General features: G+C 33.6%; 1 protein-coding gene across 5 annotated transcripts in view; it reads right to left on the minus strand.

Annotated features, from left to right (window-relative positions):
* LOC117779518 (serine-rich adhesin for platelets) overlaps positions 1-22300 on the minus strand; it is a 73298-nt gene that overhangs the window by 5521 nt on the left and 45477 nt on the right. For 4 of the 5 annotated variants that reach the window (XM_034615737.1, XM_034615739.1, XM_034615741.1 and 1 more), the window contains 2 exons: positions 3953-4260; positions 3253-3453 (listed from right to left, as the gene is read on the minus strand). In XM_034615737.1, coding sequence (XP_034471628.1) covers positions 3253-3453; positions 3953-4260 — 509 coding nt within the window. The remainder of the gene's footprint in view (positions 1-3252; positions 3454-3952; positions 4261-22300) is intronic. The other variant, XM_034615738.1, reaches the window with a different exon arrangement.

Raw genomic sequence — 22300 nt, forward strand, 5'->3', positions numbered from 1 at the left:
GAAAGAAAGTCTCATCCATGGCGTCAACTCGAGTGCCGTGATACATTTCGTTTCGAGTACTTGTCACAAATTTGATTAACTAAAACCAATTGCAATTTCCACAAGGAAATTTTAAGAAAAAAAATGTGTTTTTAGTTGTGCTTCAAGTGGTTAAACGGAGCAAAGCGCGTACTTTAAATAAAATGCCTTAACTGATGCTTAAAAATTAAACTTATTGCAGAGATTATAGAATAAATAATTACAAAAATGAATTACAAATTACTCAAAATCTTCCTGCTTATAACCAAAAAGTACGTAAAACATCCATACAATAAATAATAAGAAATTGAAATTTGTTTGTGTGCCAATATTATCCAGAATTACTATATCTCTAATGATTAATTAAGTTAGTTAATTGAATAAATATTTATTAGTTGAAAAATCTAAAGTGCAAATTTCTGACTATTACTATTTGATACCAAAGATGACTTCATCTTCTATTCTTCTCCAAAGTCGCAGTAAATTTTTCATTTTTAATAGATTGGTATACTGTTTACTAATCGTCTGTTCAAAAAGGAAATCTGTAGATATTTCGTTTATCTCCGAAAATTGATTTTCTAACAGAGAAAGTCTTATTTTTTATCAATAAATCCCAAGAATTCTCCATAAAATCGCAGACTTCAGATCTCATTTTGTTTTAGAAGATTCGTAGACTATAAAAGATAATTAATCTGTTATTTTTATCACAATCTACTAGGATTCTAAATTTCAATTTCAGATCAATAGCAGGCTATTTGATGTTATACTTATCTATAGTTTATTCCCTGACTCAGTCGCTTAATAAAAGATTAAAACCTCGATATTAAAGCCAAACACAAATTAGACAGTCCGACATTATTGATAGTTGACAGATAATGGTCCGACAGAGTAGATAATCAATGTCTGCATTTTGATTGTAATTACGTGTCTGCATATCCTTCATGAGTCTGTCTACGTCTACGTCTCCTTATCGTCGTCTTCTTGCCTTTGTATCCTTGACTACCTGTGTAGAAGCTACAATTAAAGTGTCACTCGTTTGCCCAGTCGCATGGACTTACTCCTTTGACTACTGCAGACTCTACAGACTGCAGTCTATTTAGAAGAGTATGTAGAATATCTAGAGTATCTTAAAGCTGTGGCATTGACAAACTGTCCGCACTTTACTTCAAGCCATAAAAATATAAAAACGCGCTTCTTCAACTGAGTGTATGTAATTGTGTGTGTGTCTGTGTGTTATCCCTAACGTCCTTGCTTGTGTGTTTTCTTGGTTTTCACACCGAATCGTGAAATCTCGCTGGATCATATTTAAATAAATATTTATGTTTGACAACAACGGCAGACGTTTAGGCTTTTAGTGGGAAAAACTGTTTGAAATACACAAAATTTCTCTAGAGCGATTTATGCAAATGTTAAAATTCCATTGAAAACTTATAAAGCATTTAAATATGTTTATACTTTACGGCATTTGTGCAACAAACCGCATGCAACAAGTTACACAAACATTGCGGCATATTCAAAAAACTCAAATATTGTGCAATGTACGGAATTATGACACTGCTAAAAGGGGATTTCTTTTCTTTTTCTTCAGTTTTCTAAAAGTAGCGAAATGATCGAAAAGAGACCATAAAGGTAGAGTATCTTTATTTATCACAAATTGTAGCGTAGAATAACGAAGCTAACTTCTAATATTTAGACTGTGGTTTACAATATTTGGAAAAAATATTAATGATCCATTTGAGTCAAGACCTCCGATCAAAACTAAAGACACTTATTTTTCTAAACTATCGTCTCCTCTTGCATCAATCTACCTGTCGGCAAAAATATTGCGGTTTAAAAGTCAGCAGACAAACAACATCATAAATCGATTTACAAGGGGAGAGAACTGGGAATAGGACTCTAATGACATGTCAACTCATCTCATCAAGATGCAAATGTCAAAATAATGTATTTGTCGCCTATTTTTATGATCTTGTTATTGATATTTGATGGCTGCAAAACAGCTCAGGCAAATGAAAATATTCGACAGGGTTGCGACAGGTAGTTAGAGTATAAAACTGAAAAAGGTAACAAAACAAATGCAATGGGAGTTGAGTCAGAAAGTTGAACTGAAAGAATGAAATATATTATATTTAAGCAAATAAATTGCAAATAAATTATTTTTAAGAGTCGAATAGTTTAGCGGAAATATTTGAACGGTTGTTAGTTGTAAATAATTTTTAAAATATATTTGGATCGAACTTTTTAAAGGCAATCTAACAATTGATTGTCAGTTAAGCTACCTTAAAGCTATTAGACTCAGGAACTACTCAAAGGATCGAAATGAATCTTAAGGAGGCAAAGTCGACCCTCTGTCGAACTCAACGGTACTAAATATTATAAAAAGGAAAGAGTATGAAAAATGAGTTCAGCTTCAATTAGATTTCATATAAAGCCTATACTTTTGTTATTTGGCCAGGCCAATCCGTCAGGTAGCTCTACTTTTAAATCCAACAGAAATGAAAATTACATTTCATTATATTCGCACCTCAACTAACTGGTTTTATAGAGCTGTTAAAGCTGGCCAGAACAAACTGTTAAAACTCACACATGTGGGAGTTAGATTTTCATTTGAAAATCCTTTGGCATTGAAAATGATAACAATTAATTGAATGCAGAGCAGATCACACCCTTTTGCCAAAATGTTTAAACAAAAGGGTAAGCAGCAGCTGTAGAAATTTCAGTTTGAACAGAAACAGGCAGCAGCTGAATTAGTCAGGCCAAAACGTTCAGTTTTTAATTAGTGCAAACAAATAAAGTGGTCCTGGCTTAATATCAAAACAATACTAGACCCGGATATGGTTTCAGTTTCTGGATTGAGAGGCTTAAACGAAACTGTAACAATTAAACAAAATTAGCTGAAATTTAAGCAGAGCTTAAGACAAATTTCTGGCCTGAACTGGCAATGGATTTTGGCCTTTTATTAGAGCAGTGGAAACCTCTGGCCGATCATAGACAAAGGGAATCAGCAGTGCATAAATCTGAAGTGAACAAAGTTTCGAGAATGTCTGACAAACTGCAGGGAAAATTCCGTGTTTCGGGTTGTTGCTTTTGCCTGGCGCCTGTTTTCCCAAATCCTCTGTTATACCCTTCGCCTCGTTTCCTTTCAATCTATCGCTCTTTCTCATTGTTTTTGTCAGTCCCTGCCCATTCATCTCTGTCCAACTTTTGATGCCACTTTTCCGACTCTCAACTCACCTGTTTGGACATGAACTGCACAACAATGGCGAGTCCCATCAACTGGCATTGCTTCTCCTCCTGTTGCTGTTTTCTGGCCTCCAGACACTTGCCCAAACGTTCATAGTTCAGATAACCATTATCCATGTAGCACTTGAGCGAGGGATTGCATGCGACAATGTCCTCAGCCTGGCTGGGAAGCGTTGTGTCCTGAAGAAGTTCCTTAAAGGAAAGGAAAAAGGAAATTATTTAAAAATATATCAACTTTCTACTTAGAAGTTTATGTATTTTTTTTTACTATTTTTTCTATTAGATATTATAAAAATGTAAGCTAGTTGCTTGTGCAATTTTAGACAAATTTATTTATAAGAAAAAAATACATATAATCATAATGAGAAAAATTTACATACATGTAAAATAGTAAAAATTCAAGAATACATATGGTAAAAAACTTATTTAAACAACTTGATTTTTTTGAAATTTAGATCAATAATGTTTTTAGCACACATTTACATTTTTGTATCGTTTAAAATTAAAATTTTTTTAATTTCAAAGTTTTTAATTTAATTTTTAGTATTTAATAATTTTTTGTATCTCAAAGATAAATATAAAAAAATTAGGTAAAGTTAAGAATGTACTTAATTACTTCAACTTTAATGCATTTATAAATTAATGAGTATTATTAAAGAGATATTATCATTTATGCTTATACCCTACTTACCTCATTTGTACTGGGTATTGTTGCTGTTATATTCTTTAAATTGGCCCCATTTGTTGCCTCTTCAGCTGATTTCAATTCTAGGTTTGGTTCAATGGAATTGCTTAACTCCTGTGTGTGGCTGCCACAACGTTGCACCTTTGGCGCCTTCTCTGTGGCACAGTTGCAACTGTTGGTGTCCGCAGCACCGCAAATGCAGCCCAATTCATTGCTGATCGAGGCACGCTTCGATTCCCGTGACGTGGACAAAATAAGACCGAGTTCATTGAGCTCCTGCAACTCCGTTTGATCAACGCCGGAACGCAGCGATTCTGCAAATGATCAAATAAATAAAGGAGATGAGATTAAGAGATTAGGTTGGGTGTTATAAATATAAATAATTTAAGATATTATATAATAGACATGGCGAAAGTTGTCGTTACTCAAATGATAATCACGTCGATGAACTAATGATGAGTCAGTTCAACTCACAGCTCAGTTTGCTACTTGGAGTCCCAAGTCTCAAGATTGAGAGATGAGTAATTGCTGAAGCTCACCACAAAGAAAGAGCAACAGCGACAATAAACAAACAGCAAAAAAAAGGGAAAGCAAATACAAGTATTTATAAAAGACACAATAATATCTTCAGATATTACTAACTCTACATTTAAGTTAGGTGTAAGTAGCGATTGTGCCACGCCCACAGACAGGTCAGAGGCCTATAGCCTCATCAATTACTAACAGCAATGCTGTCAATTAGAGGAGGATGCGTGATCAACAATTTGTCAATAGATAGACAGAGAGAGAGAGAGAGAGATTGATTAGGAGATGTGTCTTCCCACCTAAAGGCGTTCGAGTTCAGCCACCCGATATGATCGATCCATCGATCGTCAGTCTGTTTTTCTATCAATCCACTTCTCTCCCTCTCCCTCTCTTTCGCTGTCTAACCATAATTTATTCGATTTCCTTACAAGCACGCGCCATAATCAATGACTTTGGTTATGTTGCCGCATCAATTTATAGCTAAGTGGCATATACAAAATTGTCAACGCCAACCAGTACAACCTGTAGCTGTACCTGTACTTGTAATACATGCACTCACTTGTTGCTGCCAATTTTGTTGCTGTTTTTTGCGGCTTTTCTTCCTCGACATAAATCAATTTCCTACTCACGGTTTATTTGCAGTTGATTGTCCAAATTGATTTCTCAATTTCAAAATACATTTTTAATTTCAAATTGAATTGAGCTTAAATAATTGTCTCATTGAAATGTTAATGATGTTGGCGCATAAATAATTTATTTATTGATGTAGTTATTAATTAGTTCGAGTGGTACGGTAAATTGATTTTATTTGGTTAATAAATTTATAAGTAATTTTATAATTTTTTAAGTAATTGAAAGCCAGTTTTATTTTTACGTTGATATATAAAATTGCAATTTAAATCAATTATAATTATTTAAGCAATTTAAAGCTTGAAGCAAACTTTTAATAAAGGGAAATACCAATGTTTTTATTGAGGAAAAAAATTAACAAATTTTTACTGTAAAGAAATATTAATTTAATTTAAATTAATTTATTGAATTTAATTGTATTTGTAACTTTTACTTTGAATGCTAATTAATTTTTGGTAATTAGAAAGATAAATAAAATCAAGTTAAATGCACAGTCGGAAAACCTTAAGAAACAGTTTTCCACTTCTCTCTTTGCCTAAACAAACAGAAGTATAATTTTAATAGTTGTTCGATGCTGGTAAATCGCAAGGATTGCTAAATCCCATTGCAGGAAATTCCCTACAAGTCAATAATCATATTTTGCAGCTTAACAAATGTACAAAAATAACCATTAGCAATTATAAGAACCTTCTCTAGCAACACCTGATGCATTGTTTTTCATTAGCGATTTGGGAATGGAACTTCCAATGCCACACGACCAGAGGAGTTTGTTAGCTATGCGAGTGTGTCTGGCACACGTCGATTTCTGAGACTCTCTGAGACTCTGCAATGTCGGCAATTAGGCAATTAAATGGCATTAGTTACACGACATTAATACGCATTCAATTAACCAAGGCCAAGACTCTGACAGAGCTGTGTGTAAATGGACGCATCTTCGTTCTCACGGATCTGTCGATCAGTTGGCAATGAGAACAAGTTCTTGCTGACAGGATCTCGCAAAAGGCAACAAGTTCCCGCTGCGAGAAACTGCAATTTAACATTTTATGGCTGGCAAACCGACCACCTCAGTAGTTATTCGCTTGAATGTGGGCACTAGTTTGCTATTCTTTTATTTGTTGTTGCCTTTTCTTTCACATCTTTCACTTGGATGTTTTATGATCGGTGGAAAAACCTAGGGAGTTTGGAATGCCTGTCTCATTCACAAATCATTGGGTGTGAAAAGTGTTGGCTGTTCAAATGGATTTTACCACGATAAAAATAGATTTACAGGCTTGCTTTGTATTAAAATTGTCTAGATATTATAATTGTTGGATATTAAAAAATATTAGACAGCTTTATACAAATTCCTTTTAATCACGATTTGATTTAAGCTTTTAAAATTTATTTAAAATACGCACTTAAAATAGAATTTCGTATATTTTAACTTAAATTAGAAGCTGCAATCACCTTAAGTTTAATATAATTTTTTTAAATCAAAAGCTTACTAAGTATTAAGCTTAAAGTTTTAAACTTAATGCACTTTGTTAAGCAAAAAGTTGTTATACAGGAGCTTAGAGATTTTTAAGGAGCTTTATCACTTCTGTAAAGTTTAGTGCTTATTATTTTAATTCATAGAAAAAAAAAAAACTGCATAATTATTATTACAAAAAGCATTCTAATTCATTTTTAAATACCTCTACATTAAAATTCGTATTCATATTTATTTTTCAGTACCTTTCCATTCATATTCTAGCTTTTATTTGGTCAGCCAAGCTCATAATGATAATTTTTGGGTTTATGCTCTTTTCAGTTGAAATTTTCAGCTGGAAATCCACATGTTTTAACGCCTGCTGTCGGTCAGACTGTGCGGCACAGTGGGCTGCATATGCTCGGTCAAAGTCAGTACTGTCATGCGGCGAATATTGCACTGACCGCACACACAAACACACATAGACACACACGCACAACAAAAATAATTGAAATTCCAAAATATCTTATTTGGCATTTGGCAGCTGCCTAAGTGACTGACTTTACGATGCATTCACATGTACACTCACACACACACACTCACTCACAAACACGTATTTGTTGCTTTTTCCCATTTTGGCTAAAATGCAACCTGTCTTGGCCCATGGCGACCCACAAAATGTGAGACAAAAACATGTCCAACATCAAAATGCCCGTAATTAAAAACTGAACAAAATATAGAAAAACGCACAAACGACAACAACAATGATGAAAATGGAAAAGCTGAAAGAGCCCAAAGCCAACAAAAGTTGAAAACTACAAAATGGCAACTGGCATTTCAATTAGTTGCGTTTTGCAAAATGCCATACAAATCTCACTTGAAATCTGAACATCGCCACTTTTCGGGTTTCTGTTTAGTTTCTGCGACAGCTTTAAGGGGGTAGAGGGGTGATAGGGGACAAATAGGAGGGCTGAGGGAGGTGCGGGTTTATTGCCCTGTCCAGTATTCACTTGTTTATTCGCAGTCTTTCTGTTTTAATTGCAATTTAACTGCAAAGTGTTTAGTGCGAGAGACAAGCGGAAAAACAGACGAATGGACAGATGGACAGATGAACGGACGGACAGTTGCCCATTTGAGCAGTTGAAGCGTTTTCTGTGGGCGTTTATTTCAAGTGGAATTTATATAGTACAAATATTTGAGAAATGCACAAAAAGCACTCAAATGCCACAGATATTAGCTTAATTTGTTAGATATTTACTTAATCTCAAGTTTCTAGCTAATTTCCATTCAGAGAAATTCAATATATTTGTATTTTCAACTAAGCAAAAAAAATCCTATAAAATGGACAGCAAATTATCATTTATCAATGTTATCAATTAACTATACAGATAATAGAATTTATATCTTAAAGCTGCTATAAACTTTGACTGTTTAAGGAAACAGTTCAAGTTCACAAAACATTACAAATAATTTTCAAGAAAACAAATATGGTTTTCAAAGTGAAATCCCTACGAAAAATTGACATAAAACCGAAAACTTAATTACGTGTTAAATAAATTGTGCGTGCTTTTTGTAAAAAGCAAAGAATAAAAGTAACAATCGATCTGATTTTATAAACAGTTTTCAATTGTAAACAACTAAGGAATCGGAAAAAGTAGAAACTAATGAATAAGACCGAGGAGCGGAAGAACTTGTCAGGGCAATAAAGAATCTGATTCTGATTCTTTTTGTACTTTATAGCAAATACATGTCTGCTGAATGTCAATCAGAAAGATGAACATAGGAGCTGCCAACCTTATGATGGGGGCCTAGACAAGTGAACGACTGATCCAAAGATTGTTGAGCTATCGATGAAAGACAACGACATCTGGAACTTAGACGAGCATATAGCACAACAGATGATCATATTTGAATATACCCTGCCTTTATATATAATCTTTGATATCGACATTGTTGTCAAATTTTGAGTATTTCTTAGTTTGAAAGATACATAATTTAATTTTGGTATACATACTTAGTTGAATGTCATCTTAGCGACTGTCAAATTTCAAAACGATTGCACAACAATTCAATCTATGTACAGGGTAATACTAAGTCGTATATACCTATTGTACTTCTTAAAGTTGTTTAGGCGATTTTTCCTGCATTCATTACGTTTTGAATGTACGCGTATTTCAAGGTCGTACCCCCAACCACAAAAAAAATGTAAGCGTCGCCGTCGCATTTTCATTTATTTTATTTATAATACATTTTGTATTTTTTCTATTTTTGTTATCTTTTTGGCCGACAGGCAAAATAGAGTATAGTAGCATTTTTTTTTGGTTTTTGGCACAAGTTCTAATGCTTATTTATAGATAAGTTGTGTACAAGTCCAAGTTGATACCCTGCTTATTTGGCACAATAAACCAGTCGAAACTAATTGAAACCAAAAACACAAATACGAAAACAAAATTAAACTAATTAATCAGAAACAAAGTGACGTTACATGTGTCACAGGGGCAAACGTTTTTTATTCGTAATTTCTTCGTATAATTTCTCGTATAGCAATCATATGGTATGCATATGTGCGAAATCATAAGTATATAATTATAAAATATACATGCATATATTTAATATTTATTGTATGCAAATTTGCGGTTGTCAGCCCACAAAAACGCCATGTATAATATGATGAATAAGAGGAAATGTTCTGGAGAGTGAAAAGGAGAGGAAAATAGATGCTATAGCACAGAATGAAATACACTAGGAAAATTACCAATACTTTTGTAGTTAATGTTGTAATGAAATTACAAGCACGGTGCTGTGTAATAATAAATAAATAGAGTTGCTCGGTTAGGAGATAATCTGCATTGAAAAGATACGCTGTATCTCGCAGATGCATAGTGTAAATTAGCATATGTTAGTAAAAACTGCTTGTTAAACTGCTTCTTCCAACTGCATCCTGTGATTGATTGATTGAATGTACAATAGACATCCAATAATAAAAATTTAAATTTTTCAGTAATTTGTAAGACATCAAATTAATGTTTTTATATTTTAAAAAAAAATTCAAAAACGGAGAAAAAATTGGAAATATATTTATTTTTATTACAAATTCAGTTTGTAAAACTTCTATAACTCAAATTTCAGTATTCGATTACTTTCATAGAGTATACGACATGCTAATGCAAAAATAATGTTAAAACCTAGACATAAATACACATACTTCTTTATATACAGTAAGTATGTTTATATATGCACTAGAATAGCGTTTGTTTATTCTGTGGCAAGCTCTAGGTCAGACCTCATAATACTTGTATGTTTTGCTGTGGGATTCGTTTTTAATGCTTTTTGCTTTTGTCGCCTTCTATTTATTTTGCACAACATTTTTTTGTGACTTTTGTTGATCTACACGGCATGCATTTAATTTTGCTGAGGAAATTGCGTAGCATTGAAAATCTATGAAAATCTTAGACAATGCCAGTCAGAGTTGCCATAGTTCTCAGATCTTACCGCCAATGCCCTCATCCTCTGTGTTTTCGTAATCACAGTTATCCAATTGTGTTGTTATCTCCGTATCACTCATTTTTACTGCTTGCCACACACGCTAATTCAATGCATTTGAGAACAATAACAATGCAGTATTTAAATTAAAACTGCTTGCACTATAACCACAGCTTGAACTGCATTCACTTGCATTTCCTAAATTCAACTGCTTTAAATTCATTGCACACTTTGTAGCACATTTCTCAAAGAGTTTTGTTGCTATTTTTTTTGTTGTTGGTCACTCGAAGAACAAACGAAAACTAAAATACATAATAAAAAAAAGGAGAAACGAGCGGCCAACGTTGATCGCAACAACAACACGCAATGTTCTAAACATAAACTGTTAATGAATTAAATTCAAAATAAAACAGAAAATCGCGAGCGCATTGGACATTTCGCTTGGACAGTTTGCCGTTCGCTAATTGCGCCGCTCAACTCACCACTGTGCGTAGTCGTTTGCCGAGTTGAGTTGAGTTACGTTGCGTTGAGTCTGGTGAGTATGTGATCGTTGAGTTTTCATTGGATTTGTTATTCACTCGTTAATATGTTCGTCGCCTTCGCTTCGCATTCGTGCTGGGCATTTAAAAAAGAATGCGCCTAATTAACAGAGAGGCACTGCGACACAATGACGTCAGCAGAGTGAGAGCATTAAGAGAGCGGGAGCAAGAGAAAGAGAGAGCTAGCTGCTGCTGGTGACAATTGCAGTTAAAAGTGACCGGGGTCGTTCAATGGGTCACTTAATAGCCTTAGCAGGCGCAATCTTAATTAGTTCCAGCTCGCACAGTGGTTCACATACTATACGAAAATAGTGAACGACAAAATATCAAGCAGTGCATTAAACGTAGCGTAAGATTAGTTAAGCCTCAAAAAATATTTTAAATTACAAATGATGACATTTTTAACATTTAAAATTATTTAATTAGCTGACACTTGATGAATCTTTATAAAATTGATCTGTGACTAAGAAAAAATAATTAATTAAACAATTTTCAATCAAAAATTTAAAGCATCATTTAAATTTAAGAAACTATCAAATATAAGAAATAATAGATAAACCTTAGTGGTGTTTTTTAACATTCTTAATCTTGCTAAGCACTTGACCAATTTTTATTCGGTCTGACCTTTAAAAACAATAACATAAAGCAGTGCACTTAACCCTGAGTCCAAGACATATTTGAGATAATTTATTATCTCAACAATATAATAGAAGTGAAGAAAATTATTAAATTTCCACATCGTTCAAACTTGTTGAAAATGACCGAATCTTAATTAATTGCATCTCGCACAGTGGTTCGCTGGCTATAACACTAGGATAAAGCAGTGCTCTTGATCTTAAGTCTATGAAAGTATTTAATAGAAATGAACGAAAGAAATATTTCATTCTTGAATTCCCAAGGCGTCTTCAATTTGCTAACACTTGACCACTGTGCAGTGGAACTGTTTAACCCTATGGGGAAATGTTTGCCAAAAACTGAAGCCCGAGTGCGTCGTGGCGTTTAATTAATGAGTCGACATAAATCAAATTTTAATCGCCTCAAATCATAGCAGCTGTTGTGCTCCCATTTGAGGTCTCCGCGTGGGCGTCAAGTGTTAAGTTTAAATTGCCTCTGCCACGCAATACTTAAGCAACGGTTACAACAACAACAAACATATATATTGACTTGGCCTACTGAACTTGTCAACAAGTGTTAATTACGACAGCGCAAAAAGAAAATGAAAATTAAAGAAAAAGAAGGGAAAGAAATGAAAAAGCAAAGGCCCAACGCGATGTCATTATTTCTATTGTGGATTGTTGTAAGTCAATAGCTGAAGTTGGCTTTATGGCTTTGGCCACACATCCATTTTGACCAACGACAGAGGAAAACCATAAAAAACTAAAGCTAAGCAAAAAGTAGGCAAAAACAAATTGCACATAAAAAACCAACGGGCAGCTGTTGGATAGACCAAGCGAAGCCAAAACTCAGCAGTTTTCAAAGTTCCACAACTCCAGTAAAATGGTCATAACACCCACAAAGTGAATGTGGGGAAATCCAACAGGAAATTAACCAATTTATTTGCTCAGCAACGTCAAAAAAAGTTTCATATTTTATATGCTGCGCTCATTATTCAACATTTTTTTACATAAACTATAATCATTAATAATAAAAGTGCAACTAATTTAAAAATTAAGCTAATTAATATAAAGAAATATAAGACATTTGAAAATGTAGGCTAAAAATTGAAAATTTGTTTATTATTATCTAGGACAAACAATTTTAACATGTAGGAGCAATTTTAAAAATAATCAAATATAATAAATACAAATAAATATTAGAAAATATACTCATTGAAATAGCTAAAAATTTGTTTATTATCTGTGAAAAACAATAATAAGATGTGGAAATAATAATAATTAATATTATTATATTATATCTGTTTCAATGGAAATGTTAAGCAAGTCAAGTAATGTCAGCTTTAGTATTATATTATGTATATTATTCATTATTTTGTATAGTATTCGAAATACTTTATTATATTATAATACTTCATTATATTATAAGTCTACAATTTATTTCTAGATATTTTTTAGTTTTTCTTAGCAAAAACACATTCCCATTTCAAATGCCACACACCGAGGTACAATTTTTTTTCTTTACCTAATTTGTATGCAGCTAAAGAGGCACACGACCTTAATTATGGGCTAGTCGAAATGGTTAGAAAATTGCAATGACTTGCACAAGACAAAAATAAATAAACAAGTTCAATGCAAATGGCACACACCACAAACACAAAAAAAAAACAACACAACAACAACAGCAGCTGGCAATGAAAAATGTGCCATCGAACATTTAAAACAAATTAGCTTATCTTGCGCCTTAGCATGCAAATTGCGCATACGCCTCGTGTTTGCAACGAACAGACAACCAGCAACTGTGCAACTTGGCAACTTGGCTAGTGGCAACTGGCAACTATTGGCAACCGGCACTTTGGCTGTCGGCCAAAACTACTCGAGACTGAAAGGCGGTTATCAATCAATTCGCTGCTGTTGTTGCTACTGCAGCTGAACTGAACCCAGCTGAGCTGAGTGCAACAATTTGTTGCGCTTTGCTGCACAGACAGAAAGCAAAGAGAATAGTGACTAGATGAGAGGAGAGAGGAGACAAAAGGAGACTTGACTGCAGTTGCAGTTGCTCTGCATTATCCATTAACCAATGTCCATTGGCCGTTACGTCGCTTGCACTTGACTCCATTAGTGGCAGACGCAGACGCAGAGCCAGTGGCAGTGGCAGTGGCAGCAACAGCTGGAGGCGCCACAACATGTGGTCACAGTTTGTTAATTCCATCACGCAGTACCGTTAATTAACGCAGCTCTGATTTAATTATGCCTTTGCTGTTGTTATTATTATTGTTGCTGTTTTATGATTATTGAATTATTTTTTCTTTGGCTTATTAATTAATCGATTGGATCCACACAACTTTTGAGGAATTTTAAAAGCAAAACGCACTTAAGATGGAAAGAAGAAGAGCAAGAGCCAGATCACTTAATAATGACATAATCATTTCTTGGGGCAACACTCAATTGCCTAACCAAATGGAGCATAAACGACTGGGAAATACACTAGCATTAGATCAATTTCACAATTGAAATTAATTTTATTAACTTCTATACTAGTGCTACAAGGATTTTATTAAAAATTAAATTTTATTATAAATTAAACGATTTAAAATTAGTAAGTATCCTTTCTATTCAAAAATAATTAACTAAACTATCATAAAAGCAAACGACAGTTTGCGATGCACTGTAAACAAGCAGTTATAGTATAACAGTTTGACAGTCATTGATACTGCGCATGTTCTCTGCTTGCTTGCTTTCTCTCTCTCCTTCTCGCTCACTTGTTTTGGCTCTCATTTGCACAGACTGTCAACTGCGCTCAGTGAACAATAAGTGTCAGTGTGTCAAAAGGCATACACACAGATACACACATATACGCACACACATTATGCAATTTTTATGCTGACAGTGAGCAAAAGAGAGAAAGTGACTCGCTGATTGAGTGAGAAAATACCGTTTGTTATTCTATTACTACTATTGCTTCTTCTTCGCAATTTTCCTCTTCTTATTCTTGTTCTGGTTGTTGTTGTTGTTGCAGTTGGGGTAGTCGCCTGATGAGTCATCTATTGTATCTAGACAGGGGGGTATTATGAGCTTAAGTCCGTTTTAGCCACATTAGTCACAGCACAAAATGTACTCGCATTTGTAAGTATTCCTCTCTTGTGCTTCTTCTTATTCTCCCCTTTTATACAAAAGCATTCAGTTGGAAGGAAATTTTAGTTACGGCTAAAAATCAATATTGGTCCATGGATGTCGCATTCTACAGTTCTTATTGCGCTTTCTTCTTCTTTTGATTCGCGAACATGCGCAGAAAACAAAAACAGATGCTGAGAAAGTGTTGACAATAATAAAAACATATGATAAACGTGATGAATGAATAATGATAATGTACAGAAAATTCAGCTTGAGTTAAAAATTTACTTTTAAATGGAGATCAATTCACGTTAATATTAACAAGAAGAATGTAAAATTAAGTAACGGGTATAAAAACAAAAGGAATTTGGCAAATATTATTTTAAAAAGCTTTTACCAATACTTAAAGTATAAGAAATCTATTACTATAAAAGCGATAAGTTTATTATGTTTAGAAACAAAAGTGCTTACAGTTAGGATCTAGAATATGTTTTTGTCTATTCTTTATTTATTCTCTCCTTCATATTTTTTTATTTTTTTTAAATATTCTTATATTCTATTTTTAACAACATAAAGATTTCTTTTTTTTAAAACTTTCCTCTTCACTTTAATGTTTTCTGTGACTTTATATAATCTTCTTTACGGTTCACACACATGACTTGACGAAATCTTACAAAATTTGATAATTAAGATTCTATATACTTAAATCATGTTTTTTATTGTTTTTTCTATTTATAAGAAAAAAGCACAAACAATCGGATTCGCAACGCGTCAAAAAGCGAATAAAGAAACCAAAATGAAGACAAGAAAATTATGATGGTATGGAGTGAAGTGCTGGCGGGGGGAATAGATCTTGTCTTGGGTTCTAATTGCGACAACGACTCGAGTGTAAACTTGGGATCGGATAGAGTAAGACTACAATCTGACGGCTTGAGAAGAACAGCACAGGAAATGGCTGTAATATTCACGCTCAGAGCATGTAACTTATATAAGACATAAAATTTAATGTCTTAAATTATTAGATAACCGCTAAGCAGTTAGAATTTTCAGGTGGGTTGCCGTTACCTGTAGTGTTTTTTATTTTTATTTCTTTATGTTGCCAGTTTTCTGTTGTTAGTTTATTGGGTTACTTCATGTTCAGCTCTTAACTCGCTTGTTAGCCAAATAGCCGCTAGTCACATTGGCAATTGTTCCATTGTTAATCTCAACTTGCTCAAGTGTATGAAATTTTAAATGTAAATAGGTCAAAAACTGAGAGATGAAACCCAGAAGATAATTTCGACTCAATGGCAATGAACAATTAGCTGCAGTTTTCGATACCCTCGATCCATATAACAGGTATTAAGATCAATGTCTGTAGAGAAACTAAAATATACCAATCTGCTCCATAGACACTTGAATATATAATGAACAATATTTTTTTTAAATTGAATATGAGAAACGTACTGTAGTTACATTCCGAGTCGATTTAAAAAACAATTAAATTTACTATTCTTTAGCTAGAAGTTACAAGGGGTTGTACAAGGTATCTGTCTGTGAATTATATTCTTGTTAAATAAAATTTTTGCAAATTTGTATACAATTTAAAGTTTAAATTTAAAACGGTTACTTAATAAACTCAGCCACTAAAAGTGTATATAAAGTATTTTTTAAATATAACTCGGATAAACTTTTAGAGAGCAGAATGATTTCCATTTAAAAATGTTATTTATCTCTTAGCGGGCAATTTTAACACAGCACATTTGATTGGGAATGTTAATACTCTGTAAAAGACTACGTAGTAAATTAATCTTTAAAATTATGAGAGCTACAGGGTATCTCCTAAGACAAAATTTAGCATAGCGTTTTTCTATGGTTACATTTTGTAACATTTTTTGTCATAGAGCACGGAGAACTGTTTACAGGGTATTTTCGCATATGTTTGTCACATTTCTGTCTGTTTCACTTGTCGCAATTGATTTTTCTCTGACTGTTGCTGCTGTTCATTGACTTTTTGTCATTTTGTCCTTATGCCACTTACCGGCTGTGCGTTTTTTATCTGTTGTTGTTATTGTTGCTGTCGTCGTTGTCGCCGACATTGATGTGGAAGTTGATGTTGTCTTCTGCCTGCGTGGTAGCCGAAAGGAATTCCACAAAAAGGAGCTCGCAGAAGATGTGACCGTTTTCTGCTTGCCGCGTTGCAAATCCATATCGCTGATGCTGTTGCTGCTGCAGGAGGCAGCAACTGATGATGACTTTGTTGGTATCCTTGTGGCTGGCAGCACTTTAAGTGACTTTCCATTGTTGTTATTGCTGCTATTGTTATTATTATTGTTGCCGATGCTGCTGCTGCTGCCGCTGCTGTTGAGCAACTTTTTAGCCGTTGCCACCGGCTGTGTTGCATTCAAATTTTTACCATATTTCAAATCATTTGGATAGTCTTTATAATTGTATTTTTTTGCTTGGGCATTTTTATGATTTTTTAACATTTGTCGAAACTCTTTAACGTCCGCGACCGTTGGCAATGAATACGTCGACGTCGACGCCAATTTGCTGCTGGCGTGCAAATTCTGTGCGGAGCCGTAGAACAGAGAGACGAACTCGTTGAGGCCCATGTTGTATGTCGTGTATTTCGACAGGCGCAGGCGCACTCAAAAACACACTCAATTGCTCTCAAACTGTCAACTGTTATATGTTATACAACAACAAGCTCTCCAACACACTCTCTCATTCACAACCACATTAACAATGGAACCCCGCGCACGTCTGTTGGTTTGAAAGCGCGCCGAGCGACTAACTTCAAGCCACAGGCGCGACGCCAAAGTCGACGGCGACGCCAAAAAGGCAAAGCAGAAAAACATAAAAAACATAAAAAACAAAAACAACTTCAACTACAACAAAACGCACAGAAAAAAACTTCAAAGCTTATGTAAAGAGAAATGCAAAAAACAACAACAAAAAGTGTAAAGCAAAAGCAAACAAATACATTAAAGAAATTGTGAGTACTGCTATGAGGAAAAGTAGGTGGGGAAATGAATTTGATTGTAATTATGCAAAAAAAAAAAAACAACATTAAAAAAATTATTAGTTGTCCATCAAGACAAAGAAATTGAAGTCCGCTAGAGAATGGCATAAATTATTAAGCAAATCTATAAATTGAAAGAGGAATCCTCAATACATGTCATTGCAGACTGCGCAGCTTTGGCTAGACGGAGCCGAAGTATCCTAGGGAAACATGTCATCCAGTTAAGGGACATAGCAGAGCTCAATCCTATAAAAATCTTCGAATACGTCCAGAAGTTAGGGCTGATAGATCTTATAGGTCGCAGGTACAATTTTCCCATCACATAATAATAATAATATTTATTGAAAATGTTTCGATAGCTGAATGAGAAAAAGTCAAGCTTAAGAAACAAGTGACTTAAGATCGTTCCAATAGATTTCGCTTACTTAGTATAGAATATCTTTCTGATATATAAAAGCATTTTTCTTTTGATCAAATCAGTTGATCATAGCGAACATTTTGGACTGTAAAAAGAATTTAGCTGTAGATAATGTCATTTGATCTGAATTGAAAAAAAGAATGAAAGTAAAATGTACTCACATATCAACAACACAATCGTCAGACCTTACTTATTTTATAGAAAGATACTTATGATTTATGTAATCATAAAGCCATCGAGAAAATCTTGCTTAGCAAGTTATTCTCTAATAAAGAATTCCCAACAAATTTACATTTTTAAAATTAAAAAAATAGGTAAATACTCCATTATCGAGGACAGAGTTTAATAAACTTTTGATTTAATTTTAAACTGTTACTTGGTAAATATATTTAGCATAATTTGAGCAAAAACAAAGTGAAAACTGATGATGAAATCAAAGATAAGAATAATTTTAAATGCTGCAGTCGAGAGTGCTTGACTGAGAGAAACCTTAATATGTATGGGATAATTTTAAAAATGATCCTTTTAATAGAATTAGATTTTATATCAGAGATAAATAAAAAAAAAATTTAGCATCCATTTTATATGAATATATCCACGTTTCTATCTCTTGATCAGGTTAGAGTTTTTGGTCTTCCAACCATTTTTTTTAATTTTTCCATAAATCAAACATGCCCAACTAAAATATCATATAAATTTAAATGCAACAAAGATAATAACCCAAGAAAAAATTTCCCAAAAATTATTCAGCAAAATAACGAAATGAAATTTAAAAAGCGGCTTAAAATCAGCTGGAAGATTACAAGTATAATGGCTAATAAGTAATTAGCATATTTACATCTGATGATAGATGTTTGCATAGATATGGCTATAATCATGCTTTTCACTTGGCAAATTGTATGTGCGTGTGTGTAATAGTGTGTGTGTGTGTGTGTGTTGTCAAGTAGTCATTCGAGTATTTCCCCCTTTCGCTGATTGTTTTTTGGTTGGAAAGAAAGGTTGGCTGTAATTGGAGACTTTTTTTTATCGTTGTTGTCGCCGTGACTTTCGCGTCACACTTGGCCAGCAGTATAGAGACAGACAGAGAGACAGATCAGCAGAGAGACAGACAGACAGTCAGTTATAGATAGTCTTTTGACTGGCACGAGCCGACGAGCATGCAAATTTACGTACTTTAGGCCTGGCCCAGAACTATCGCACATTAAAAGCTACGCTCCATTTAAAAATTCCATCAAGTTTAATTATGATCACGCGAAATTGCAGAGAAACACTTTTCTCTCATTTTATTGGAATTACCACGATACGAGATATGTGTTCAAAGCGATAGAATAGTCTGGTCTCTCAAAACCTGAAACTGACCCCAATTTGTTTTTATGGTCGCATTTACCTCAACATTTTGACGAAATTGCCAATTTTATGCTGCCCAAATTAATAATAAATAAAAAGAGGGGAAAACAAAGTAAGCCCCGAATAAAAAACGAGCACATTCATTAATTATGTGATACGAAATTGATTAAACAATTATTGCAAAAGTACGGAAAGCAACAAATTATGAAAGTAATTTACAAGTAGTCGAAGAGTTGCTACTCTTAAAACAGTGCAAAAGTTAATGACAAAAATTAAGTAATCTTTAGGCTTGGAAAATTGAAGAAACGAAAGATGTTGATTTAAAAAAGCAACTGTTTGCTAGAATCTAAAAAAGAAATTAAAAACTAATCCAATTAAGGAGATCAGATATGACAAAAGTAATTTAAATCGAAGAAAAAAAATAATAAATTTATGCCATAAAAAAAGGTTGTAAAATTTTTGATTTACCGGTTCGAACCGATACAGATACCGAAACCGAAAAGATAAATTCGAAATAGAACTACTACGGGATGTACCGGATTCGAAACCGGAAGAGATATTTGTTTCGGTTTGATTCCCTGGATCTAAATTTTATTTTAAAAGCATTGTTAACTAAGCATGCTAACTCTTTTATAGGGTATACAATCGTCATGGACACGAATAGCGTGCCGCATATCAGTTAAAAAGCCCTGTAGATTCGCATGTGATTGCCAATTGAAATAATTATTTTTTGACCCAGGAACTAAGACTTTTATATAAGGTCTGACAATAGTTCGAGTGCTCGATGAAAGTGTCCAAAATTACTTTACTTTGCGTTGCGTTAATTTTGATTGCAATTTTCTCACCTTATTTTTTGGTTTTTTCCTTTGCTCTCATAAAATATGCCCAAAAATGATTGCCATATAAGGCAGTTCTCACGCTGCCCCGTAAAATATTCAAAATTGAATTACACAAAAAACCTCACTCGCTTTGCTTCACTTCGGTTTGGATTTAGTTGAGTTTCTACTTCGCAATTTATGCAATCGACTTTTGGGTTTTGTGTTTGCATTTTCAGTTTACTTAAGTCAAAAAGTTTTTGTGTGCAAATAAACAAGAAAAAAAGATGAAAAATCTTTTCCACATGGTTTTTATTTGTCATGTCAATTAAAGTTGTGAAATCTTTGCTGATATTTCAGTTTTGTTTTCGACTATATTTGGCGCACAATGCAATTCCCAGTTTCTCAAGCACTTCTGCTCGTTTAGCAATAATTTAAGTAATTATTAATGTTTATTTAATTTATTTAATTGACTTTTACACTTGTAAAATTTGGCGACATACAGTGTTGTGCCTTTAAGCATTACCATCACTTTTTAATTACCATTGAAAACAAGTAGTGATAATAAAATTTAATTTCACTAGCATTGAAAAAGTAGTGCTATTGAAAATTTTTTAATTTTCAATTAAAAATCAATTAATTAATTTGGCATTGAATATTACTAATGAAGTCGGATGTTAATTAGCATGAGCATTGCATTTTTTTAATAAAAAAATAATACAAATTATCGATTTCACATAATCAGCATTCCAAAAATAAATATATATTTTGTAAAATTATAAATTTGCTTCGATAGTTTTATCACACACAATTTCCCTGCAAATTGCATTTCAATTGCATTGGGATATTGCAAAATAATTTCAAATTAATGTGCAAATATTTATGTACAGCACTCATGAGTACAATCAACGAAGATATCAAATTTGCAATTGTTTTTCAATGACGATGACGTTATGACTTTGGGCTCTGGTTACGCATGATGGCCAAAAGAAAAGTAAAAGTAAATATACAAATGAAAAAGGAAAACACTGTAAGTTAGGTGCGTGTTGGGAAGGAGGAACTAACGGTCATTAACATTTTTTTTATTTTGAACTCAGTTGCAAATGATGAGCTTGGGGTCGATCTCTGACTTGGTGGGTCATCAAATGCTCCATTTGAGGAGCGCAAAATGTTTTGACAAATGTTTTTGTCAATTAATCGAATGAAAGCGTGAAAACTACGCATAAGAAAAAAAGGAATCAACAAACACAATGAAATCAATGAACTTGTGTGTTGTGGGCAATAAATAAGAGTGAAAACAAGTTAAATCGAGAGGCGTGCCACACACACAGCCATACACACCTATACACACATCGTTTAACCAACCGAAAAAGAGTTGGCGTGTTAAAGATTTTACTTTGATTTTGTTTTCTTTTGATATGCGGGTCTGTCGACAAATACAATCAAATTACTTAAGTGACAAGTTAATTGATCGCGCGCGTCTCTTTCAGTGTGAAAGCAATAAATAACAATTGTTAGTTGTGGCTGCCACACGCTGGGTTGTTGCAACAGCTAAGCGGCATAATGTGGTCTGTGTCTCGGCTAAACTCAGACACAAAGTGCCACAACACTTGAAAACATTAAGCAAACAATTTAACTTCAATAAGCCAAAGCACAGGACACAAGTTGTGGCAGTTGAAGAGACTATGGAGAAGGAGGGGGCGGGAGGTAACAAAGTGTCGGGGGCAGCACAATGGTGCACACGCCAACGCCTGCCCCAAAAAAAAATGCAGAATTGAGTTGCATTAAGCGGTGCACAACTCGTTGAACATCAAAGCAACAATTTTTGTTAAGCATCGCGACGCGCGGCGCCAAACGTGCAACACATGTTTGTGGCATAAACAAGTTGTGACATTTCTATAGGTACATAACAAAGGAGGGCAGATGTAAGTATTTTGTGTAAAAACGCTTACACGTGTAAATAAAATTACTAAAGATGAAATATTTGTATTTGAATTACGATACTTTCTTAGATACTGACAAAATTATTTTGTTAAATAAAAAATGTTTGTTCTCATCACATTCTTTTGAGTAAAATTCTTAGTTATGAGCAAAAACTACCAGAATTATGGTTCATCTCATGCTCAATTTGCTTGAAAGATTGCATTTTGTGGCAACGTAGTATTTAAATAAAAATAATAAGTGATTATTTTTAAGTTCCATTTAACACAGAAAGATGATTCGTTTGTAAAAAATATAAAATTTATAAGTTCGTTGTGGCATTCGAATAGGTGCTTAAAAGTCAAGAAAAACTAGGAACAAAAATGAAAATTAAATTAATGATTTATTGATCTATTTAAAAAAAAGTATCTAATATTGGTCAATTTTAATTTTTGTTTTTTGGTTGTACATTGATGTATGTAAATTAATGTTTCAGCA

Source organism: Drosophila innubila (assembly GCF_004354385.1).
Source record: "Drosophila innubila isolate TH190305 chromosome 2L unlocalized genomic scaffold, UK_Dinn_1.0 4_B_2L, whole genome shotgun sequence".
NCBI lineage: Eukaryota > Metazoa > Arthropoda > Insecta > Diptera > Drosophilidae > Drosophila > Drosophila innubila.